Source organism: Narcine bancroftii, chromosome 11, assembly GCF_036971445.1.
Source record: "Narcine bancroftii isolate sNarBan1 chromosome 11, sNarBan1.hap1, whole genome shotgun sequence".
Taxonomy (NCBI): Eukaryota; Metazoa; Chordata; class Chondrichthyes; order Torpediniformes; family Narcinidae; genus Narcine; species Narcine bancroftii.
Window position 1 is genome coordinate 78,048,248 of NC_091479.1, and position 19,524 is coordinate 78,067,771.

General features: G+C 39.7%; 1 protein-coding gene across 3 annotated transcripts in view; it reads left to right on the top strand.

Annotated features, from left to right (window-relative positions):
• LOC138745955 (protein Wnt-5b-like) overlaps window positions 1-6,485 on the top strand; it is a 110,765-nt gene extending 104,280 nt beyond the window's left edge. For 2 of the 3 annotated variants that reach the window (XR_011346617.1, XR_011346618.1), the window contains exon 6: window positions 51-1,382. Coding sequence is in view for 1 of the 3 variants with exons in the window: in XM_069903565.1 (XP_069759666.1) it covers window positions 6,179-6,194 (16 nt within the window). In the remaining 2 variants the exon portion in view is untranslated. Of the gene's footprint in view, window positions 1-50; window positions 1,383-6,178 lie in introns of those variants that run through there. The other variant, XM_069903565.1, reaches the window with a different exon arrangement.
• Window positions 6,486-19,524: the final 13,039 nt, after the last annotated feature.

Below are 19,524 nucleotides of genomic sequence, written 5' to 3' on the forward strand. Positions count from 1 at the left end.
AATTTTTAATTTAGTATTCTGATATTTTTTCTAACATCTCACTCTGGCAGGGTGTGGTACCCCAAACAAGCCTCAATCTTACCTGTGCCCAGGAAGAGTTTGGTAACCTGCCCTAACTTACTACCAACCAGTGGCACTCACATCCACAGTGATGAAGTGTTTTGAAAGGCTGGTGTTGAAGTACATCAGCTCCTGTCTGAGAGGCAACATGAATCCGTTCCAATTTGCCTATCATAGCAACAGATCTACGGTGAATTCCATCTCACTGCCTCTACACAAAGCCCTGGAACACCTGGACATCAGGATGCTCCCTTATCAACTACTGTTCAGCATTCAACACCAATATCCCCTCAAAGTTGATCAGCAAACTCCAAGACCTAGGCCTCACTGTGTAATTGAATCCTAGATTTTCTCAGCTCCAGACAACATCAGTGAGTACTTCCACAAACTCCATCAGTACTGGAGCACCACAGGGCTGGATTCTTAGCCCTCTGCTCTACTTGTTTTAAACCTATGACGATATGACAATAACAGTGGGTGGTATAAAAATGGGTGATGAATCAGCATACAGGAGGGAGATTGAAAACTTGGCTGAATGATGCACCTTGCACTCAATGTCACCAAAACCTAGGAGCTGATTGTTGACTTCAGGAAGGGAAAGCCAAAGGTATACAATCCAATGATCATTGGGGGATTAGAGTTGGAGAGGGTACGCAAATTTAAATTCTTTGGAGTCACTATGTTGGAGGACCGCTCCCAGACCCAACCCATGTTGTGAAGAAAGCACTTCATTACCTCTACTTCCTTGTAAGTTTGTAGAAGTTTGGTATGACATTGAAAACCTTAGCAAACATCTACAGTTGTGTAGTGGAACTTGTGCTGACCAACTGCATCACAGCCTGGTATGAGGACCCCACATAAGGCACAGCCTAGTAGATCATATGCAAAATCCTCCCCACCGTCGAGAAAACCTACATGGAGCAGCTATCATCAAGGGACCCACAACATGACTGTTCTCGCTGCTGCCATCAGGAAAGAGGTATAGGTACCACAAGACTTTTACCACCAGGTTCAGGAACAGTTGCTACCTCTCTGCCATCAGACTCCTAAACAACAAACTCAATCAGAAGCTCATTTAAGGACTCTTACGTGACTATTTATTTGTTGAATATTTATTTTCTTTATTGCACAGTCAGTTTAGTTAGATTTCTTTCTTTGTTTCCATTTCCCTTGTTTGTATGCATATTTTTTCTTGAGTACAGTTTTTTGCACTATTGTCAAGTAGAAATTCTCCCTGGCCAGCATGAAAAGGAATTTCAGGGTTGTATGTGATGTCATGTATGTACTCTTGACAATAAATCTGAACTTTCATCTTTGGTTTATACAGTCTACTTGTACTTCAAATTATTTAAAGTAAGAAATTCAAATATAATAGCAAAGAGGTCACTTTAGCTGGGTAAAAATGCAGAGAATATACAAATGGAGATTGTGGATTTAAATTAACAGGGATTGATTGTAAAAAAATATAATTCTATTTGATATTCGACAAAGCATAGTAGATTTGATGACAAGTAACTGGGAAAATTTTATTAAATCATTAATAAGGAAACTGTGAATTGTAGATTGCTTTCTTGAACAAAATTTGTTGGATCTTGTTGGCCAGCCCATGCCTGGAGATGCTAAAAGTTACCTGCTCCCAATGAAGAGGGCCAAATGTGTCAAGTGGCAAAACTTCCAGTAGCACAGTGAAGAGGCCTTGCCCCAAATTCCAAACCATCCCTGAAAAACCCTGCTTCTGGCTGTGCCAGCTAAAATACTGCAAGTGACTTTTTTTTAAAAATGTGACACTTTAAGTAATCTGAAAAACAATTAAAATGTAAGTAAATAGTTCAAACATTTTCAAACAATAATTACACCTGAAAACACTTTAAACTTGCATATCATTATTTTCTAATAACAGTAACTTACTGTTTCCATTTTCTCCTAATGTATTGTTTTACTATCCCCGTAGAAAGCAATGAGGTCCCAGATTCAAGAAAGAATTCCCTGAGTAACACGGAGGAATCTCAGCAAGCCAGAGTTCCACTTATTGGAGTCCATGTTCAGCCTTGCAGCAGAACAAATGGGCAAAGATGACTTTCTGTACAGTAAAAACCCTAGTATCCGGCACCTACAGAGATTGGTAATGCTGGATAAATGAGTTTTCTGGTTGCTTGAAACTGACTCTTGCAATGTCTAATACACCTGCATTAAGAATAAAAACTTTAAAAGTAAAAAAATACAATACCGAACAAACTTCACTTGCATGAATATATGAACCTTAAAGCATTTTAATTTATTTTCTGTCACATTTTTCGAAAACATTTAACCATCACTGGATCTGCAGGTTCCTACCCCTCCACAGAGCTGCCCAAAAGATGAACAATAACATCATAATTAACTCCTCCTCCCCTCAAGTTTACAGATAAAGCCATACTAACGTACTTAATAATATTACTAATAAAGATAAAGACTCTTGTTAAGCAGGAATAAGTGGATATTTTAAGAGAGTCACCCCAACAGTGAATGGCATCAACGAGGTCTTCATCCTGGGCAACACCATTTTATTCAAACATGATTTTATTCATACTTTATTCGACAGCTGCTCTGGGCAAAGCACAACTGAAGTACTCTGCTGGATGAATATTTGCTGTCATCTTCACCAAAGGTTGATGTGTAACGTCATAGAAAATTTACTTTTACAATTTTAAACTTTTACTTAAATTTTTATGTATATTTCTTTCAATTTTATTATTTTTATTTTCCCCTTTTTTTTGTCAGATGCTTGAGGTTGCCAGTTGCTTGAATTCTGGATAACAGGGGTTTCATTGGAAATCCATTGAAAACCAATGTTTACTGCCATTTACAGGGCTAAACACTCACAGTTCTGTTAGGTCCTGCTGGAGTCAGTTAGTGACATTTGGTGCAACAAAATAAATTGCAATACTTTTAAATTTTTATTTGGAAATTTACTAAAGCACTGTTGTCTGGATTTTGTGATATTCTTTGGGAGAGAAAGAAGTTTGTAGAGATTAATATACTTTACATTAATTTCTAAATATTGTATTCTTACAATATTGGTGTACTGACACTTATAATGCTTGACTCACACAGAAATGAAACTAATTCTGTGAACTTGTTAGTAGATTAGCTTGAGTGGATTGGAATTAGTGCAATTACCCCCACTCCACTCTTCCTCACTCCTCTTCATGTTCTTCCCTTGTGATGTTAAAAAGAAGAGTTACAGCTCTGTTCCCTATTGAATAAATTAGATGAAATAGCAATTGGAGAAGGTTTAGAGGGGATTTATAAGGATGATGCCCAGTCCAGCAAAATATAATTATGAGAAAGATAGGTTAGGCTGTGTTGTTGACTGTGGAAAGTATGATTAAAATGTATCATATTAAATGAAATATACTAAATAGAAAAAAAAATCCATTTCCCTAAATTAATTTGGGCTGCCTGTAAGGAGTTTGTATATTCTCCTCATGACCTCATGTGATTCCTCCAGGTGCTCCAGTTTCCTCCCACACTCCAAAGTCTCTGGGTTAATTGATCATATTGGGTGTATTTGGGTGGTGTAGGCTCATGGGCTGGAATGGCCTGTAACTGTGATGTATCTCTAAATTTTAAAAAAAAGTGCAACATGTCATTGAAAATTCATTTTCTGCATTTGCCCTTGGTCTTCTTCCCTGCTGATCTTGGTTAGTCAAGGATGAACATGGTGAAAGCTTTCACTAGGACTTTGTGGCCATGGAAAAGCAGTATCAGGGCAACTAATGCTGACTGATTATTGTTGGATACTGATGAGAGGCATCAGATGCTGAGTACAAACAAAAATCAGAAGCAAACATTTTTAGGTCAGTTGAACTAATGCAACGTGTCAGCAACATTATGTGTTTAAACAGGATAAATTCAATTAAAGTTAATATTTCTCCAACTTCCTACGTGAAATTATCTTTGTGTTCATCTTGAAGATACCTATCATAATCCCTTTTTTTTTCCAGGAAGCAGACCTTTTGAAAAAAAATTGTGGTCTAGTGACAACTTTGGTTCAGCTACACTTGCAATATTGTGTGCAATTCTGGTCACCCCTTATGGTAAGGATGTGGAGGATTTGGAAGGGGTACAGAAGTGATTTACCAGGATATTGCCTTTTGAGATAGTGTGAGCTATGCGGAGAGGCTGAAAAAACGTGTATTGGTTTTCTAGGTTTACCTGATGAAAGATAAAAAATGAAAAAAGAAATTGATAGGTAGATGGAAGTTTTTACCCAGAGAAAAAGTATCACATTCTCGTGCACATTTAATATGAGGAGAAAACGTTTCAAGAGATATCCAGGGCTAGTTATTTTACACAGTCAGTGGTAGGTGCCTGTTACAGGCTGCCACGAGCAGCAGTAGAAGCAGATTCAATAATAACATTTAAGACGCTTCTTGACATGTGAATGTGTATAGAGGGATATGTATTATGTGCAAGCAACCAATTTTTATTTTAAATTGGGCATCAGGTTGAGCACAGACCTATGGGCTAAAGGGTCTGTTCCTATGCTGTACTGTTCTACATTCTATGTATCTTGTCAAAGGTTGATCCACACTAGAACTTTGAGTTATCTATTTCAAATCTGTGACTGGATCCACAACAACTTCACCTTATATATGTTGGACCTGAATATTGAAGAAGGCATGACAAACTTGGAAATGTCACAAAAGTAGCTCTCATAATTAATGTTGGAATTAGTGCATTAGAGAGGGATAACCTAAATTTAGGAAACCAGAACATATGTATGATTTGTGGGAGTTAAAAATAGTAAGAGCAAGAAATTAGTTGTAGAAGGTGTTTACCAGCTCTCTAACAGTAATTACTGTACATAGAAGAATGGAATATTAAAGAAAATAAGCTATGGAAGCTTGTCAGAAATGTATCATGATAATCAGGGAATTTTAATCTATATCTGGACAGTAAAACTCAAATAGGGAAAGGATTCTTAACTGAAGAGTCCATAGGGGTTTCTGGGGGATACTTTCTAGAACAGTATGTTCTGGAGCCAAGCATGGAGCTGAAATCTTATTGGTGAATTTGGAGAGGATATTTGAAGAGAATCTAGATAGGAGTCACTGTTGCAAAAATAAGTTTGTCCATTTAATACAGAGGTAAGGTGAGATTTCTCTCAGAGGGTTGTCAATTTTTGGAATTCTCTCCTCAGAATGGAAAGAAAGAGTATCTGAATATACTTGAAGCACAGGTAGATAGATTTTTTGATAAACAAGGTTATTGGGGGTGAACTGAAATGCAGGTTTGAAATCAACACATTGACTACAGGAACAGGCTTAGGGGACTGAATGGCTGATTCCTGCACTTGATATGTCAATATTTTTATATGTAGACTAGCTATTAACGATGTGTTACTGTCTCTGTATTCAATCTGTGAATCACACTCCATCCACAGAACCTGTTGGGTTATCTTGACTTGTACTCTGTTTTGACATAACTAATGCAAATTTAGAAGACAAAATAATTTAAATTCAACTGATCAGATGACCTTGCTGCTTAACTGTCCCCAGAGAAAGAACCCAAAAGCCAAAGGTTAATCCTAAAAATGACCCTGTTAGTGTTCGTTGTCAATTATCACAATGGATCTGACTACCAAGTGGAAATGATATAAAACACATAGTCACCATTGTGAGGTACTGTATGTGGTAGCAGACATCATTAATTTTCCCTTATTTACCAGAGCGTCGATAACAATAGAATTACACCACGGGTTATGCACAGTGCCTTTTAAACCACACAATAAGCCTCTGAATACCCGCTTTGAGAGGGAAAGCGGTCTAATTTTCATGGACAGTTTTAGCAGTGGCAAAGCTTCACCCTCAGATTTCCCTTCTTTTGTTGGTGCCATTCTGAGACTTAATTAATCTGTCTAAATGAAGTGAAACACAAAAGTCTGCAGATGATCTGTTCTGTTTAAATGACCATTTATAAATAATCTTATTTAAGATCATCAAAATTTATTTAAAATCATTTTTGGCCAGTTTATTGGTAAATGAAATATTTTTTATTTTATATCAAAAATTAGGCAAATTAATTTTTTTAATACAAAAGAAATTTTGACGGATGCCTGATTTTGATCTTGCAGGGAAGCTCAACAATAAGGCATTGGTTACTGCCAAGTGATTTCTGAAAGTATCAAAGAATAGACAACTCGAATGCATCACAGAATCTGAGGATCTGGTACTCCCACTCAAAGAAAAGGAACCTTCTCAGGTATAATTCATACCGTGGCTAACAAAAAAAAAATCAGATTTCTTTTGAAGGAAAGATCTTCATGGTACTTCTGGAATTAAAGAATCATTTAGTCCAACTTATAAAATGAATGCAATCACCCCTTATTATTTTAGTTTTGATAAATTAGCAGCCCCAAATATAACTTCCTGAAAGTATGGAAAAAAAATTATTAAATAGTCTGCACTTTAGAAAGTAGAAGCTGTTCTTGCTGGGACTCCAACAGCCCTCTCTGTAACTGGATTCTGGACTTCTTAACGGAAAGATCACCGTCTGTCCAGGTTGCAGCAGTACATCATGCACTGTCGTGCTGAGCACTGGCACAACTCTGGGCTGTGTGCTCATCCAACTCTCGTTCATGCTACTGACCCATGAGTGCAATGCCAGATCTAGCTCCAACAGAGTCATCGTTTACGGAAGACCCGATAGTAGGTGGCCTCATTAGCAACAACAATAACAAGAAGTGGAAAATCTCATGAAAATAACAACCTGAATCTCAATGTGGACAAGACAAAAGAGATGATTGTGGATTTCAGGAGGGCCAGGGATAATCACCCTTCAGTACACATTAGCACTCAATAGTGGAGAGAATAAAGAGCAACCACGTTCCTCAGAGTCCACATAAAAGTGACCTATCCTGGACACATCTTCTTACTTGTCACAAAGTCTCAACAGCGACTGCCCTTCATGAGAAGACTGAGGGAGGCAAGGCTACCGGCCACCATCCTGTCAAGTTTCTACAGGAGCAGGTCATTGTTGTTTGTTCACCATTCAGCCAAGTTTTTGTATTCTGACTCATTGGCCCTTTTCATGCAACCCGCTACAGTGGTACCGTCATCAAATATGCAAATCGTGATGTCATTCCGAGCCACACAGTCATGTGTATAAAGCAAGTAGAGCAAGGGTCTAAGTACACAACCCTATGGTGCTCTGGTTCTGATGGAGATTGTGGAGGTAATGTTCTTGACAATCCATCTTGATTGGGATCTGGAGGTGAGGAAATCTAGGATCCAATTGCACAGTGGGGTATAAAAGCCCAGGTCTTGAAGTTTGCTGATTAGTTTTGAGGGGATGTTGTGGAATGCTGATCTGTAGACAATAGAGAGCATGATACATGCATCTTTGCAAAGGGGTGAAAGGATACGTGTGGCATCACCTGTGATTGAAAGAGAAAACACCAAAATCGGGATGATTGGAAGAGTGAATGAGAAGGTATGAGGGAAAAGACCCTGCAGATACAGAAAGAGGAGGAAATGTTTAGGGGTAGGAAAATCTCTTGAATATGTTGGAAATTTAAGAGAATGATCTGTTGGATGCAGAGGTTGGTAGGGTGGAAGCAAGAGCATTCTGAAACATAAGATGTAGTCAAGAACTTTGTTAATAATTGTTAAAGGGAAACCATGGGTTAGAAAGAGAGAAGACATTCGGAGGCACCTGTACAAAAAGTTTCATCATAAGATCAAATAGGAGCTGGAGGAACTGGAACAATGGAATAGAGTCCTTACAGTCAGCAAATTGGGACCAAGAGTAGTCAAGGTAACTGTGGGAGTAAGCAGGCTTGTAGTGAATGTTAGTAGCTTATCTCCTGAGATGGAGACAGAGAGATCCAGAGTCAGGGAATAACCATATGAAGATGAGGGATGAGTTGAAATTGCCAGCAAAAGTAATCAGACATTGAGTTATGCATGAGTGCAAGAGGCAGCGAGCATATAGTACCAATGTACCAGAAAAAGATTTAAGGGAGGGAGCCTGGATGGGACAAAACAAAAACTGTTCCACATAGCCTTCAAAAAAAATTCATGCATTGCCTGTAGCTACATATTTGATCTAAAATAAGTTAGTGAAATTTAAGAAGTTATTCAATGTGAAACAAGTACAGTCAGATGAATGAGTGTGACGGGGGAACTGGTTGGGCCTCCATTAAGTGGAGGGATGGGGTGGAGGTGTAAAGAGATTGGACATCCATGGTAAAGATAAGCCTGTTGGAATCAGGGAAGTGGAAGTAATCAAAATGGTAGAGGGAATCAGTGATGTCACAGTTATAACAGGAAGGGACTAGACTGGATTAGAAAGCGACTCATGAGCAGATTCTTTTTATTGCTGATCGAGAGGTGGTTGAAGCATCACCTGATGCTTTGATTTGGATGTATTTTTTTCTATTCACGCTATGCAAAAACACAGTATGGTAATTAAACATATTTTATATTACTCATTTTTATATCCCTTTCAATCTAATGTTATTGATCTGTCCTTTCAGAAATGTATCTTTAATGCACAGCCAACTACCGGTACTCATATGATAACATATATCCATTCCTTAACAGTGAGTGTTATCTGAAATGGATGATGTAATCTTATTCCAGTATGTGTCTGCCCTGTCTTTTAAAAAGTACAACAAATAACTTTTCATGAGATAAGGTCAATATAAATTTATTTTACACAACATATGTGTATGAACAAAGTAACAACTTACAATAGATTATAACTTATTTCTTTAAACTCTTTGTAACCAAAAAAAAAGGAATTTATTCCCTATTAGCGACTGAAATACAACTTTATTGCATGCTTCCTGAACCTAGCAGGTCCAGTACTTGAGCTTTTTCTGTTTAGAACTTTCTTCCTTATTAAATCCTGCACATACATACCACAGACTATTTATGATCTTTCATTTCAATCTGAAACTAAGACCTGACTTACTTTGGCTTTCTATGTTTAGAATTAAGATTCCTTTTTTAAATTGTCATGTAATAATACAAAACATGTAATATTACACAAAATTTCATTTTGTATGTTGTAAGGCAGCCAAAGAGTCACTATTAAGCATTGCCTTGCAGTTTGAGAAAAATAATCAAAAGAGAGTCCCCTCAGAGACACTGAATGTCCATGAATTTGCCTCCAGTGCTCCCGCAGTCTCTTTGATCCATTGGTAACCCAAGCTCCAGATCCAAACTTGTGACATGATCAGGAAGCTTTCAGGACCTGAGGCCCTTTGGGAACCCTTCTTGCCCTCAGCACCTTCTCAAATCCCATGGCATAGATTGGTTTCCATGAGCTAAACTCCAGCAGCCCGTATCCTGTGTGATTCTTCCGACAGCAAATCGTCATCAGCCCGCAGCCCATGCAAGTCCTTTGACCACAAGCCGCCAGCAGCCTGCGGCCTGTGTGCATCCTTCAACCGCTGGTTGACAACCACCCACGGTCTGGGTAGGTCCTGCGCCTCTCACTGGTCCATTGCCATGGTCACGATCATGTAGGTTCCTATGTTCCTCCTTCTCAAAAGGGGTGTGTTCTCTCCATTTCTGGTGCTCTGCACTGGTCTGTTGCTCTCCTGGATTCTGCAACCCCCTCGTGGTTTGCTGCCTAGAACAGGTGCCACCATTTTGGGCACAGACCCTGCAGTTGTAGGATTTTTTAAAAATCATCTGCTCCTTTAGCAGTCTATTTAAAGCCTGTGCAGATCCATCGACTTTAGAACTGGGGGGTAGTACCCTATTCAGCAGTGCTGTGTCTCCACTCCCTGCTCACCTAGGTCAGCACCACTACAGCAGCTCTGGCAATGCCACCATTTTTAAACTAATGGCTTCTTCTTTCTGCTTTTTGAGCTAAATCTTACTGCCATTCAGAGATCGTCTGTTGTCCTTTTGAAGAGTAAACTTATTATTAAGTTTGTTCTTTTTCTAATCATGTGTTGGCTTTGTCATAAAAACCCTTCTTTTACAATCTGACATTTCTATTTTCTTGGAAGTCAGATAAAATGGAAGATGAGGGGGAAAAGCTCTGTTAATAAATGAAGGAAAAGAATGGAAATATCCTGTAAGAAATAATCTTTACCAGCAAACAGGAAGCAAATCCAGTAGGGTCAGACATGAGAGAAACAAAGGACAAAAAAATGCTTGGGTTTTAATGGTTTACAAGCTCCTGACTGCAACAAAACAATTAGATGCTGCAGTTAGGAGCTCGTAGCAAACGTAATGCAATAATTTGCAGAATACTAGAGGAGGTTGCCATAGAAATAGTGAATGCATTTTCCAGAATTTTATGGATTATGGAATAGGTCCCACAGATTGGAGGCAGGCAGAAGTAATTCCACTACTTCAAAAAAGAGGGAATGAAAACAGAAAACCACAGACAAATCAGTCTAATATCAGTCGTGGGGAAAAGATCAGAGGTTCAGTTGGAAAATATCAATTGTATTTGGCAAAATCTACGTGAATTTCTGAAAAGGAATTCAACCAGCACGCTGTCTCTAAGGAGTATGAACATTCTCCCCGTGTCTGCGTGGGTTTCCTCCTGGGCCTGCGGATTCCACCACTGTTCGAAACATACCAGGGGTTGTAAGGTAATTTGGTGGCCCAGGCTCATGGGCTGAAATGGCCTGTTACCATGCTAAATTTTTAAAAAAGGGGATCTAATGAGGAGAATGCAGTGGATAGCTGAAGCACTCCTCACTGCAGGTGATAAACATATTGAAATATAATGGTGTAATTACAATAAGAAACATAAAATAATTAGGTTGGATCACACTTGATATTGGCCTCCACATTTTGAAGCTAGGTCTTCTTGACTTTAAGATGTCATTGACATGATCATCCCCCAGTGGTCAAAGGTGTTTTGGTTAACTCAAAGCTATTACACTGCCAGTGGCCCAAGTTTGGCTATTCTCCCCATAACTTCCATGGGTGTTCTCCATGTGCTCCATTTTCCTCCACCCTTCATAACATATGAGGGTATATTTAGGTATAATTTGGTGTCATACGTTTCATGGGTTGCAAGGGCTGTTATTGTGCTTTATCATTATAAAAAAATGTTCTATGATTAGCAAATAATCATCAGGTAGTGAATCTTGAACTCCCACTCCTGACACCAATTATAGCCCTTTTACAGCTCACATTAAAAATATGTTTATCTAGTGAAAATTGATTGAAAATACTACCATTAATAGAAGTTTTATTAAAAAAACCACACACCACTTGTCTCTTTTATGTTGGCCGGTGAACACGTTCATGACACAGCAGTTTTAGAAGACTTAAAGCTGATTGAAACTGTACTCAGGGCCGGTGCCAAATTATTTTTCACCCTAGGCAAAACTACTTGCACCCCCTCCAAAAAAAATTTGCCAACTTTGATTTTCAAAAACAGATGTTTGTAGAGAAAAATGAAAAACACAAAACTGCTACATTTACTTTAAATTGCAAGAAAGAATAAGGAAAAAAAATTACCTAAAAGATTTTCACAAACTTTGCAGCTCTATTATATTTAACATAATATAAAATATATTAGCGTAAAAAGTATTTTGCATTGACAGTTAACAATAGATTAAAAACAAGAGTGTATAAAACAAGACAGCACAAAACAATAAAGCTATTAGAGAAACAATTAATTTAAAACATAATAATGTATCTTTTATCAACAATAATTGAAACTACTCACAGGCTTGACTCGCATTTATCTGCTGTCAAAGCCGAGTTTCCCGAAATTTAATAAAATGATATGTTGTCCCATGAGTGTGTGTGGGTGCTGCACAGGCTCAATGCAGATATCTATTTATAAAACAAGTGCACAACACAACAAATATATGACCATGAAGAAACTGATGGGGGAAGACACGCTCTATCAAGCTACTGCTCGACAGTAAGGCAGACATGATCACTTGTTCCCATGTAATGTGCATGCACGACAAGTGTTGTGGTGGTTGTGAGAAGAGTAGGAAAAGATACTGTATATTTTTATTTGTGTGTGTGGGCACCACCATAAGGTACATATAATAAATCAAATATAAGTTGGATTCAGTTACCTGCTTTTATTTATCTATATTTTATCTGTATTCATCTTTTATGAATCTTCTTTAAAATATTAATATTTTATGTCAAAGGATCCCCCTTGACACTCTTTACAATGTCAAAATTTCTTACCAAAGGAAAGAATCCCCCTTTGCCTTGGTAAAGAATATTGATATTGTAAAGTGCTTCCCCCATTTTGCCTCTACCAGGGGGAGTAGGCTCCCTCAAACTGGCCCACTGCCCCCTCGCATCTGTTCTGGTCTCCCCTCCCCTTTCTTATGGCCTCCCCTTCAACTCTGTTCTGGTCTCCCCTTCCCCTCCCCTCCCCTCTGTTCTGGCTACCCCTCTCCACTCCCCTCCCCTCTGTCCTGGCTTTCCCCCCTCCCCTCTGTCCTGGCTTTCCCCCCTCCCCTCTGTCCTGGCTCCCCCTCCTCCCTCCCCCCCTGGTCACTGCCATTTGCACCAGCACTAAACATTTCCCCCCCCCCCCCTTGCATGTGCCTTCTGTCCATGGTACTCAATCCATCATGCATGCGCAGAAGAAATCAGATGGCCACACCCAGCTAGCCAACGGACAACAGAACTCCAACTAATAAAGTAAGTACAAAGTAACTTTTCACATTTTTCCCCTACACACAGGACGTCTGGCCATCCGACTGCTCCCCTCTGATGGTCTGTTTGCTTAAGAAGATTATTTCACCCTTTCCTTCTGATAGGTAGCAATAGCGTAATGGACTAATGTAATTGTACAAAGTAGCAAGATTCTGAATAGTCCAAAGGTTTTGTTACTGTCAAACCAATGTCCTTTGCTTCCTCTCTTATAATGATGGAGTCGTTAGCAAAGTCCAAAATAAATAGTGAGCTAACACCAGCAACTTCAGAAATTTGTGTCAAATCATTTACAACAAACATGTGAGATGGTAAGTGATAGGAAAGGAAGAGGCAAAAGGGCCCATGCTTTATCTCGTGCAGTTGTGAGTTTGTACTGAATCCCACAGTTTGGATCCACCATTGCACTCATGGCAAATCCAAGGTTGGAATGAGATATGCTGGCACGGTTCTGTACAGGTCATCCTCGACTTCCAACCTATGTGTGTTAGGTCCAACTGCACATATGACAAAAATGTGTCTGGGCATGCACACATAGCGCAATATAGGGCCATGTGCACAGTCGCCATTCTGTAGGTGCGCTAAGAAGATGGCAAGCAAGAGGAAAAACATATCCCTTGCTGTTAGATCTGCTAAGAGACTGAGGAAAACCATAACTTTAGAAGATCATATGTTGAGATTCTTCATTAAAGGTTCATTTGTTGAAAAGCTTTTTTAAAAATTGTTTTAAGACGTCGTTAAGCCAAGCACGGTGGGGTGAATCTGACTTACATCCAATCTGAGTTATGACCAATCCTTCAGACCCGATTATAATAAGTCGGAGCTACCTGTATATGGCCCCTAAAATACACCATGCTTCTGTTCAGCAAGGAACACCTCACTGGCTATTCTGAACTTCTAAAATATGGTGAATAGATTTAAGATAAAAGGTAAAAAAATTATAAATTGACGAATCTAAAGCTGTTCAGCCAGGGATCCAAAAAGAGTAGCTGCAAATATATCATAATGTTTGGGACAAAGATACTTTTTTCCTTTATTTGCCCCTGTGCTGTGCAATTTTAAATTTGGACTAAAACAATTCATAAGTGACGAGAGTGCACATTCCAGATTTTATTCAAGGGTTTTTTTTACATTTTGGTTCGACTATGTAAATTACAGCACTTTTTATACATTTTCCTCTCATTTCAGGCCACCATAATAATTGGGACATAACAATGGTACATATATTAAAGTTGTCATGTTTAATACTTTGTTGCATATCCCTTGCATGCAATGACTACATGGTCTGTGATTCATAGATATCATCAGGTGCTAAGTGTCACCACTATAGCTGATGTTCTAATGTTGATCTTCCAAAATTTCCCCCAGAATAAGAATCAGAATTTATTGTCATGAGCATTTGTTATGAAATTCTTTGTTTTGAAGCAGGATTACAGGTGCAAATATTGCTTTCAGTTGCATTTTTAAAAATTGTGCAAAAGACAAGAAAAAGTGAGGTAGTGTCTGTGATTCATTGTCCAATCTGAGATCTTATGGCGGAGGGGAAGAAGCTATATTTGTACTATTGGGTGAATGTCTTCAGCCTCCTGTGAAAAGAAGGCATTGACTGGGTGGTGAGGGTCCTTGATGATGGCGGCTACTTTCTTGAGACACCCTTTCTTATGGAATGACCTTAAGGAAGTGAAGACTAATGCCCATGATGGTGCTAGCAGAGTTCACAACTCTCTGTTGCCTTTTCCTGGCCTGTGCATTGGCACCTCCATACCAGACAGTAATGCAACCAGTCAGAATGCTCTCCACGATACACCTGTAGGAATTTACAAGAATCTTTGGTGACATTAAAAAAAAATCACCTTAATCGTCTAAAGATGTATAGCTGCTGGTGAGCCTTCTTCATGATTGTATCAACATGAAGGTTCCAGAGATGTTGACAGCCAGGAATTTGAAGTTCTTTACCCTCTCTACTGCTGACCTCTCGATGAGCACTGGTTTGTGTTCTCCTGGTTTCCCCTTCCTGAAGTCCATGAACAGTTCCTTAGTTTTGCTGAAGTTGTGTGCCAGGTTGTTGTTGTGACACCACCCAACTAGCTGATCCATAGCACTCCTGTACATTTCCTCATTTTGGAACAGTTCCAGTAGATTATAAAAGATGGAAAGGGAGTTGAGGGCCGGAAGAGATGGGTAGGGCAACAAATGATTTCATAAGATTACAATATGGGACTTGACTTGAGCTAGATAATTACCCTCATGGCAAGGATCAAATCACAGACTGGTGTCAAGCTGAATGAAGTAAAAACACACAGAAATGCTGGAGGAACTCAGTCAGTCTTGCAGTGTCCATAAGATGGCAAGATATATTACTGATCTTTTAGGCCTGAACCCTTCTTCAAAGTAAGGTTCTTCAAGGCCCTCCATCAAGCTGAATGAGACTGATGCAACAGATCAAGGGTCTAAGATCAGCAGTGAGCATTGCAGTCCTGACCCACATTCCGCACCTTTCCTTTGAAGTACATCATTGGCAAACCAAACATGGTGAACTTCAATCTCAACACTGTCCTGTCTGATCCCGATATTTATTTATTCCTCTTGATTCCAAAAATCCATCATCCTCAGTCCTGAATATAATCAATGGCTGAGCATCTGCAGACTTCTGGCATGGTGAATTCCAGAGATTCATGACATGCTGATGGAATAAATTCCTCTTCTGAATCTCTTGGAATAAAGAGAGGCCTTATGGGGAAACAACTTGTTTCAACGTAGATTTTTAAATCAACAAGGAGGTGCTCCAGCCAGACCAGCCCATACACTTATATGAAACCTCAGGAATGTATGGGAACTTGCCAAAACCTGAACAACTGGGTCATCAGGGAGGGGAATAATGCAACAATTAACTTATACCCTGCTCTTGATCTGTTGTATAAAGCTATTGGATGGTGAGGTGATTTTCCACTATTTAAATGTGCATAGGTTTATGATAAACTGGAATGTGGCATTCAAAAATGCCATTAACTTGGTTCTTCACGTTAACTGGTGTCTTAATCTGCAAAGTGTGAGTATGCACAGACATCCATAGACAGCTGTGCGACACTGGTGACGTGAGGCACATGTGGCAAGGGATCAAAACAATAACAGACCACAAGACACCTCCGCACAGGCTTTGAACAGCCAGTTAAAGGAGCTGACGGTAGTTTCATTTAAAATCCCATGACCGTAGGGTCTGCGGCTAAGATGGCGGCACCCATGATCAGCAGCAGGCCACAAGGGGTTGCAGATTCCAGGGAAGTGGAGAATTGGGAGCAGGGCACCAGAAAATAGGGAAAACCCCCCCCTGTCTGAGAAAGAGAACTGTGAGACGGTGACCACAGCATTGCACCAGTGAAGGGCTCCTCAGCTGAAAGACCCACTCATGCAGCAGGCTACTGATGACTTGAGGCAAGGAACTCGTGGAGATTGTGGGCTGCTGGACACTGCGGTGAAGGGACTCGAACCAGGCTGCAGACTGCGAGAGATTGGCTCAAAACTAGCTGAAGCGGTACCAGGTATTGGAACCGGGATAGAGGGGGTGCGAAGGCGCTGAAGGGTTCCTGATCATGTTGGAGCTTCTGATCTGGAGCCCAGGTTGCAAACGGTTTGGACTATGTGCAGCGGAGGTTACGGAAATGCTGGAGATGAATCTACAGACACCCGGTGACTCTGGTGGACTCTCTTTTGCTTCTTTTTCTCTTTCCCTGACTGTAAGAGGCACTTCAGGCAATTTCTGCTGATGGCAAATCTGTCTGCCTTACAGCAGGCAAAAGCAACTTCATGTAACATGACACTGTTTTATTACAATGATAATAAATTGAATCTTGTTCTTGTATTTGTGTAATGTCTGGATGTGTGTTTGCATGTTTTGCACCAAGAACTACAAAATGCTGTTTTTTTAGGTTGTATTTGTGCAATTAGATTATATTAAACTTGAACTTAATACATGTGCAAACCACATTATTAGGATGTGGTATGCCATATTTTCTAATGGGAATGTGCACATGCAAATTGGATGCTCTTGTTCACTATTAGAAAGCTACACAACATCTACACATTCAGGCAGAAGGTAAAGAGGCAAAAAGTCTGGCACTTCTACGTTCAAGAAGATGTTTTATCGCAACAGTCATCAGGCTCTTGATTCTCCCCATATCACCCAAACCATAACACGACTACAAGACTGCTAAAGATCTGTCTATAGTCATGACTCATACATCTTTGCACTACAAGCGAACTGTGAATATTTCTTTTCTTTTATATTTAATATTTTTTTCTCTTCATAACATCTTAATTGCACTCAATTTGTTGTTAATGTGTTTTATGTAATTGGGAAGCCGCAGAAAGTATGACTTTCAATGGATCTGTACATTATACTTAAGTAAATGATAATAAACACTCATTCAATCACTTACTTTGCAAATACTGTTGAGGCAAATTCTCTTGCCAGCATTTCACAATTACTAATCTTAAACTGGATTAATACTGAATCCCATAAACACAGGATCAGCCCACTGTCCTGCGTCCAGTCACACTTAGTCAAGAACGTTCAGAAGTTCAAATTTATTGTCAGAATACATACATGACATCACATACAACCTTGAAATTATTTTTCCCTCGGGCCAGGCAGAATTTCTCATTACCAGTGTAAGCTGTACTCAAAAAAAGAAAGAAATGTAAACAGACTGATGGTGCAAATGCAGAAGTATAAATAAAACAGTAATAAATAATGAGCTGAGAATGATACCTTAAATGAGACTGAATGAATTTGTTGTTCAGGAGGCTGATGGATTTTTTTTAGCAACTGTTCCTGAACCTGGAGATACGAGTCCTGTGGCACCTATACCTCTTTCTTGATGGCAGCAGTGAGAACAGAGCATGTGCTGGGTGGTGTGGATCCTTAATAATTACTGCTGCTCTCTGAAGGCAAAATTCCAATGTTCTTGATGGTGGGGAGAATTTTGCCTGTGATGTACTGGGTTTTCAGGGTTTTTCACTCAGGGGTATTTGTGCCTTCATACCAGGCAATGATGCATTTTGTCAGCACACTAACAATGACACATCTGTAGATGTTTGCCAAAGTTTCTACAAACTCCCGAAGAAGTAGAAGTGCTGACGTGCTTCCATCACAATAGCATTAATATGGTAGGTCCAGGAAAGGTTCTATGAGATAGTGACCCGCCCAGGAATTTAAAGTTGCTCACCCTCTCCACCTTTGATTCCCCCATTGAGGATCTTAAACCTTTTGCTTTCCTTTCCTACAGTCTACAATCAGCCCCTTGGTCTTGGTGACATTGAGTTAGAACACCATTGTGGTTAGAACATCATTCAGCCAAGTTTTCATACTCTCTTCTATATGCTGACTCATTACCCCCTTTTATACAGGCCACAATGTGTATCTTCAGTAAACTTGCATATGGTATTGTCGTTTCGAGCCACACAGTAATAGGTGTAAAGCAGCGGAGTTAAGTATGCTCTGTGGTGCTCATGGAGATTTTGGATGAGATGTTTTTGCTAATCCACACCGACTGGGGACAGGAGATGAGGAAATCCAGGATCCAATTGCACAGTGAGGTATTGAAGCCCAGGTCTCAATGGCTGTGACTAATTAAACAGCTAATGATCAGAAGCTGCATTCTCATCAATCAGAAATATTAATACATTTCTGACTTTTACAGCTAACCAATTAAAATACAAGTGGGTTGAAGTAACTGGGCAGCTCTACAAACTGTAGTCAGTTTACAAATAACCTGATCAATTTAGATAGCATTCCTTAAAGGCCAGTGTGCCCATAGACTTGATCTTCTGGAAAGAGCATTGGGCTCCAGATGTGTATGTGCAGCCAAAACATGGCAACATGGGGAAAAGAACACCATAATCCATAATACTAAACTTCCAAGTGCTTAATGCCATCATGAAAAGTGACTAAAAGATAGCACCAAGTTGAAGAAGGAACATAGAACACTACAACACAGAAACAGGCTCTTTGGCTCATCCAGTTTGTGCCAAACTATTAATCTGCCTAGGCCCACTGATCCTCTCCCAGGCCATCTCCTTCTGCACCCGGGCCATATCCTTTCACATCCCTACCATCGGTGCTCCTATTAAAATGTTTCTTAAATGTCAAAATTGAGCCCACATTCACCATTTCAGCTGGAAGCTTGTTCACCACTCCCTCTAGTCTATGTGTGGTTTCCCCCTAATGTTCCCTTTAAGCATTTCACCTTTCACCCTTAATCCACGTCCTCTAGTTCTTATGTCACTCAACGTCATTGGAAAAAGCCTGCTTGCATTTACTCTCGCTATACCCCTCATTTGGCAGAAAGTGAAGATGTTTCTAGAAATGCTCTGGCAAGGATTGGATAAGTAAGGCAGAGTAAAATAAGGGCATTGCAACTAATTAGACCGTAGTGTAGTCAGACAGTAACCAGGGGTGCAGTGCTGCCGGAGCACTGCTGTGGCTCTTCAGGGAACAGCTCCAGCACCTCCCTGTTGCCATTTTTGGTGAGCTCTGGCAACTAAAAAAATTAGCACTACACCCTCTGACACACTTTGGTTAATTGTTAACAGTTGGGAGTTATGGGATAGGAATGAGGATGTAAAATGTACCAGTCACAGGATCTTATTTTGGACGTTGACTAAACCAAGTTGGTGCAGTCAGAAACTTGATGTACAGGAATGTAGAGAGAGAAAAAAATTGATTTTCAAGGACTTTGGAAAGGAAACAGACATGCTATGCTTGATTGCAATTTTCTGGAGGAACGTGGCAGCTGTTCTATGTGGAAAATTG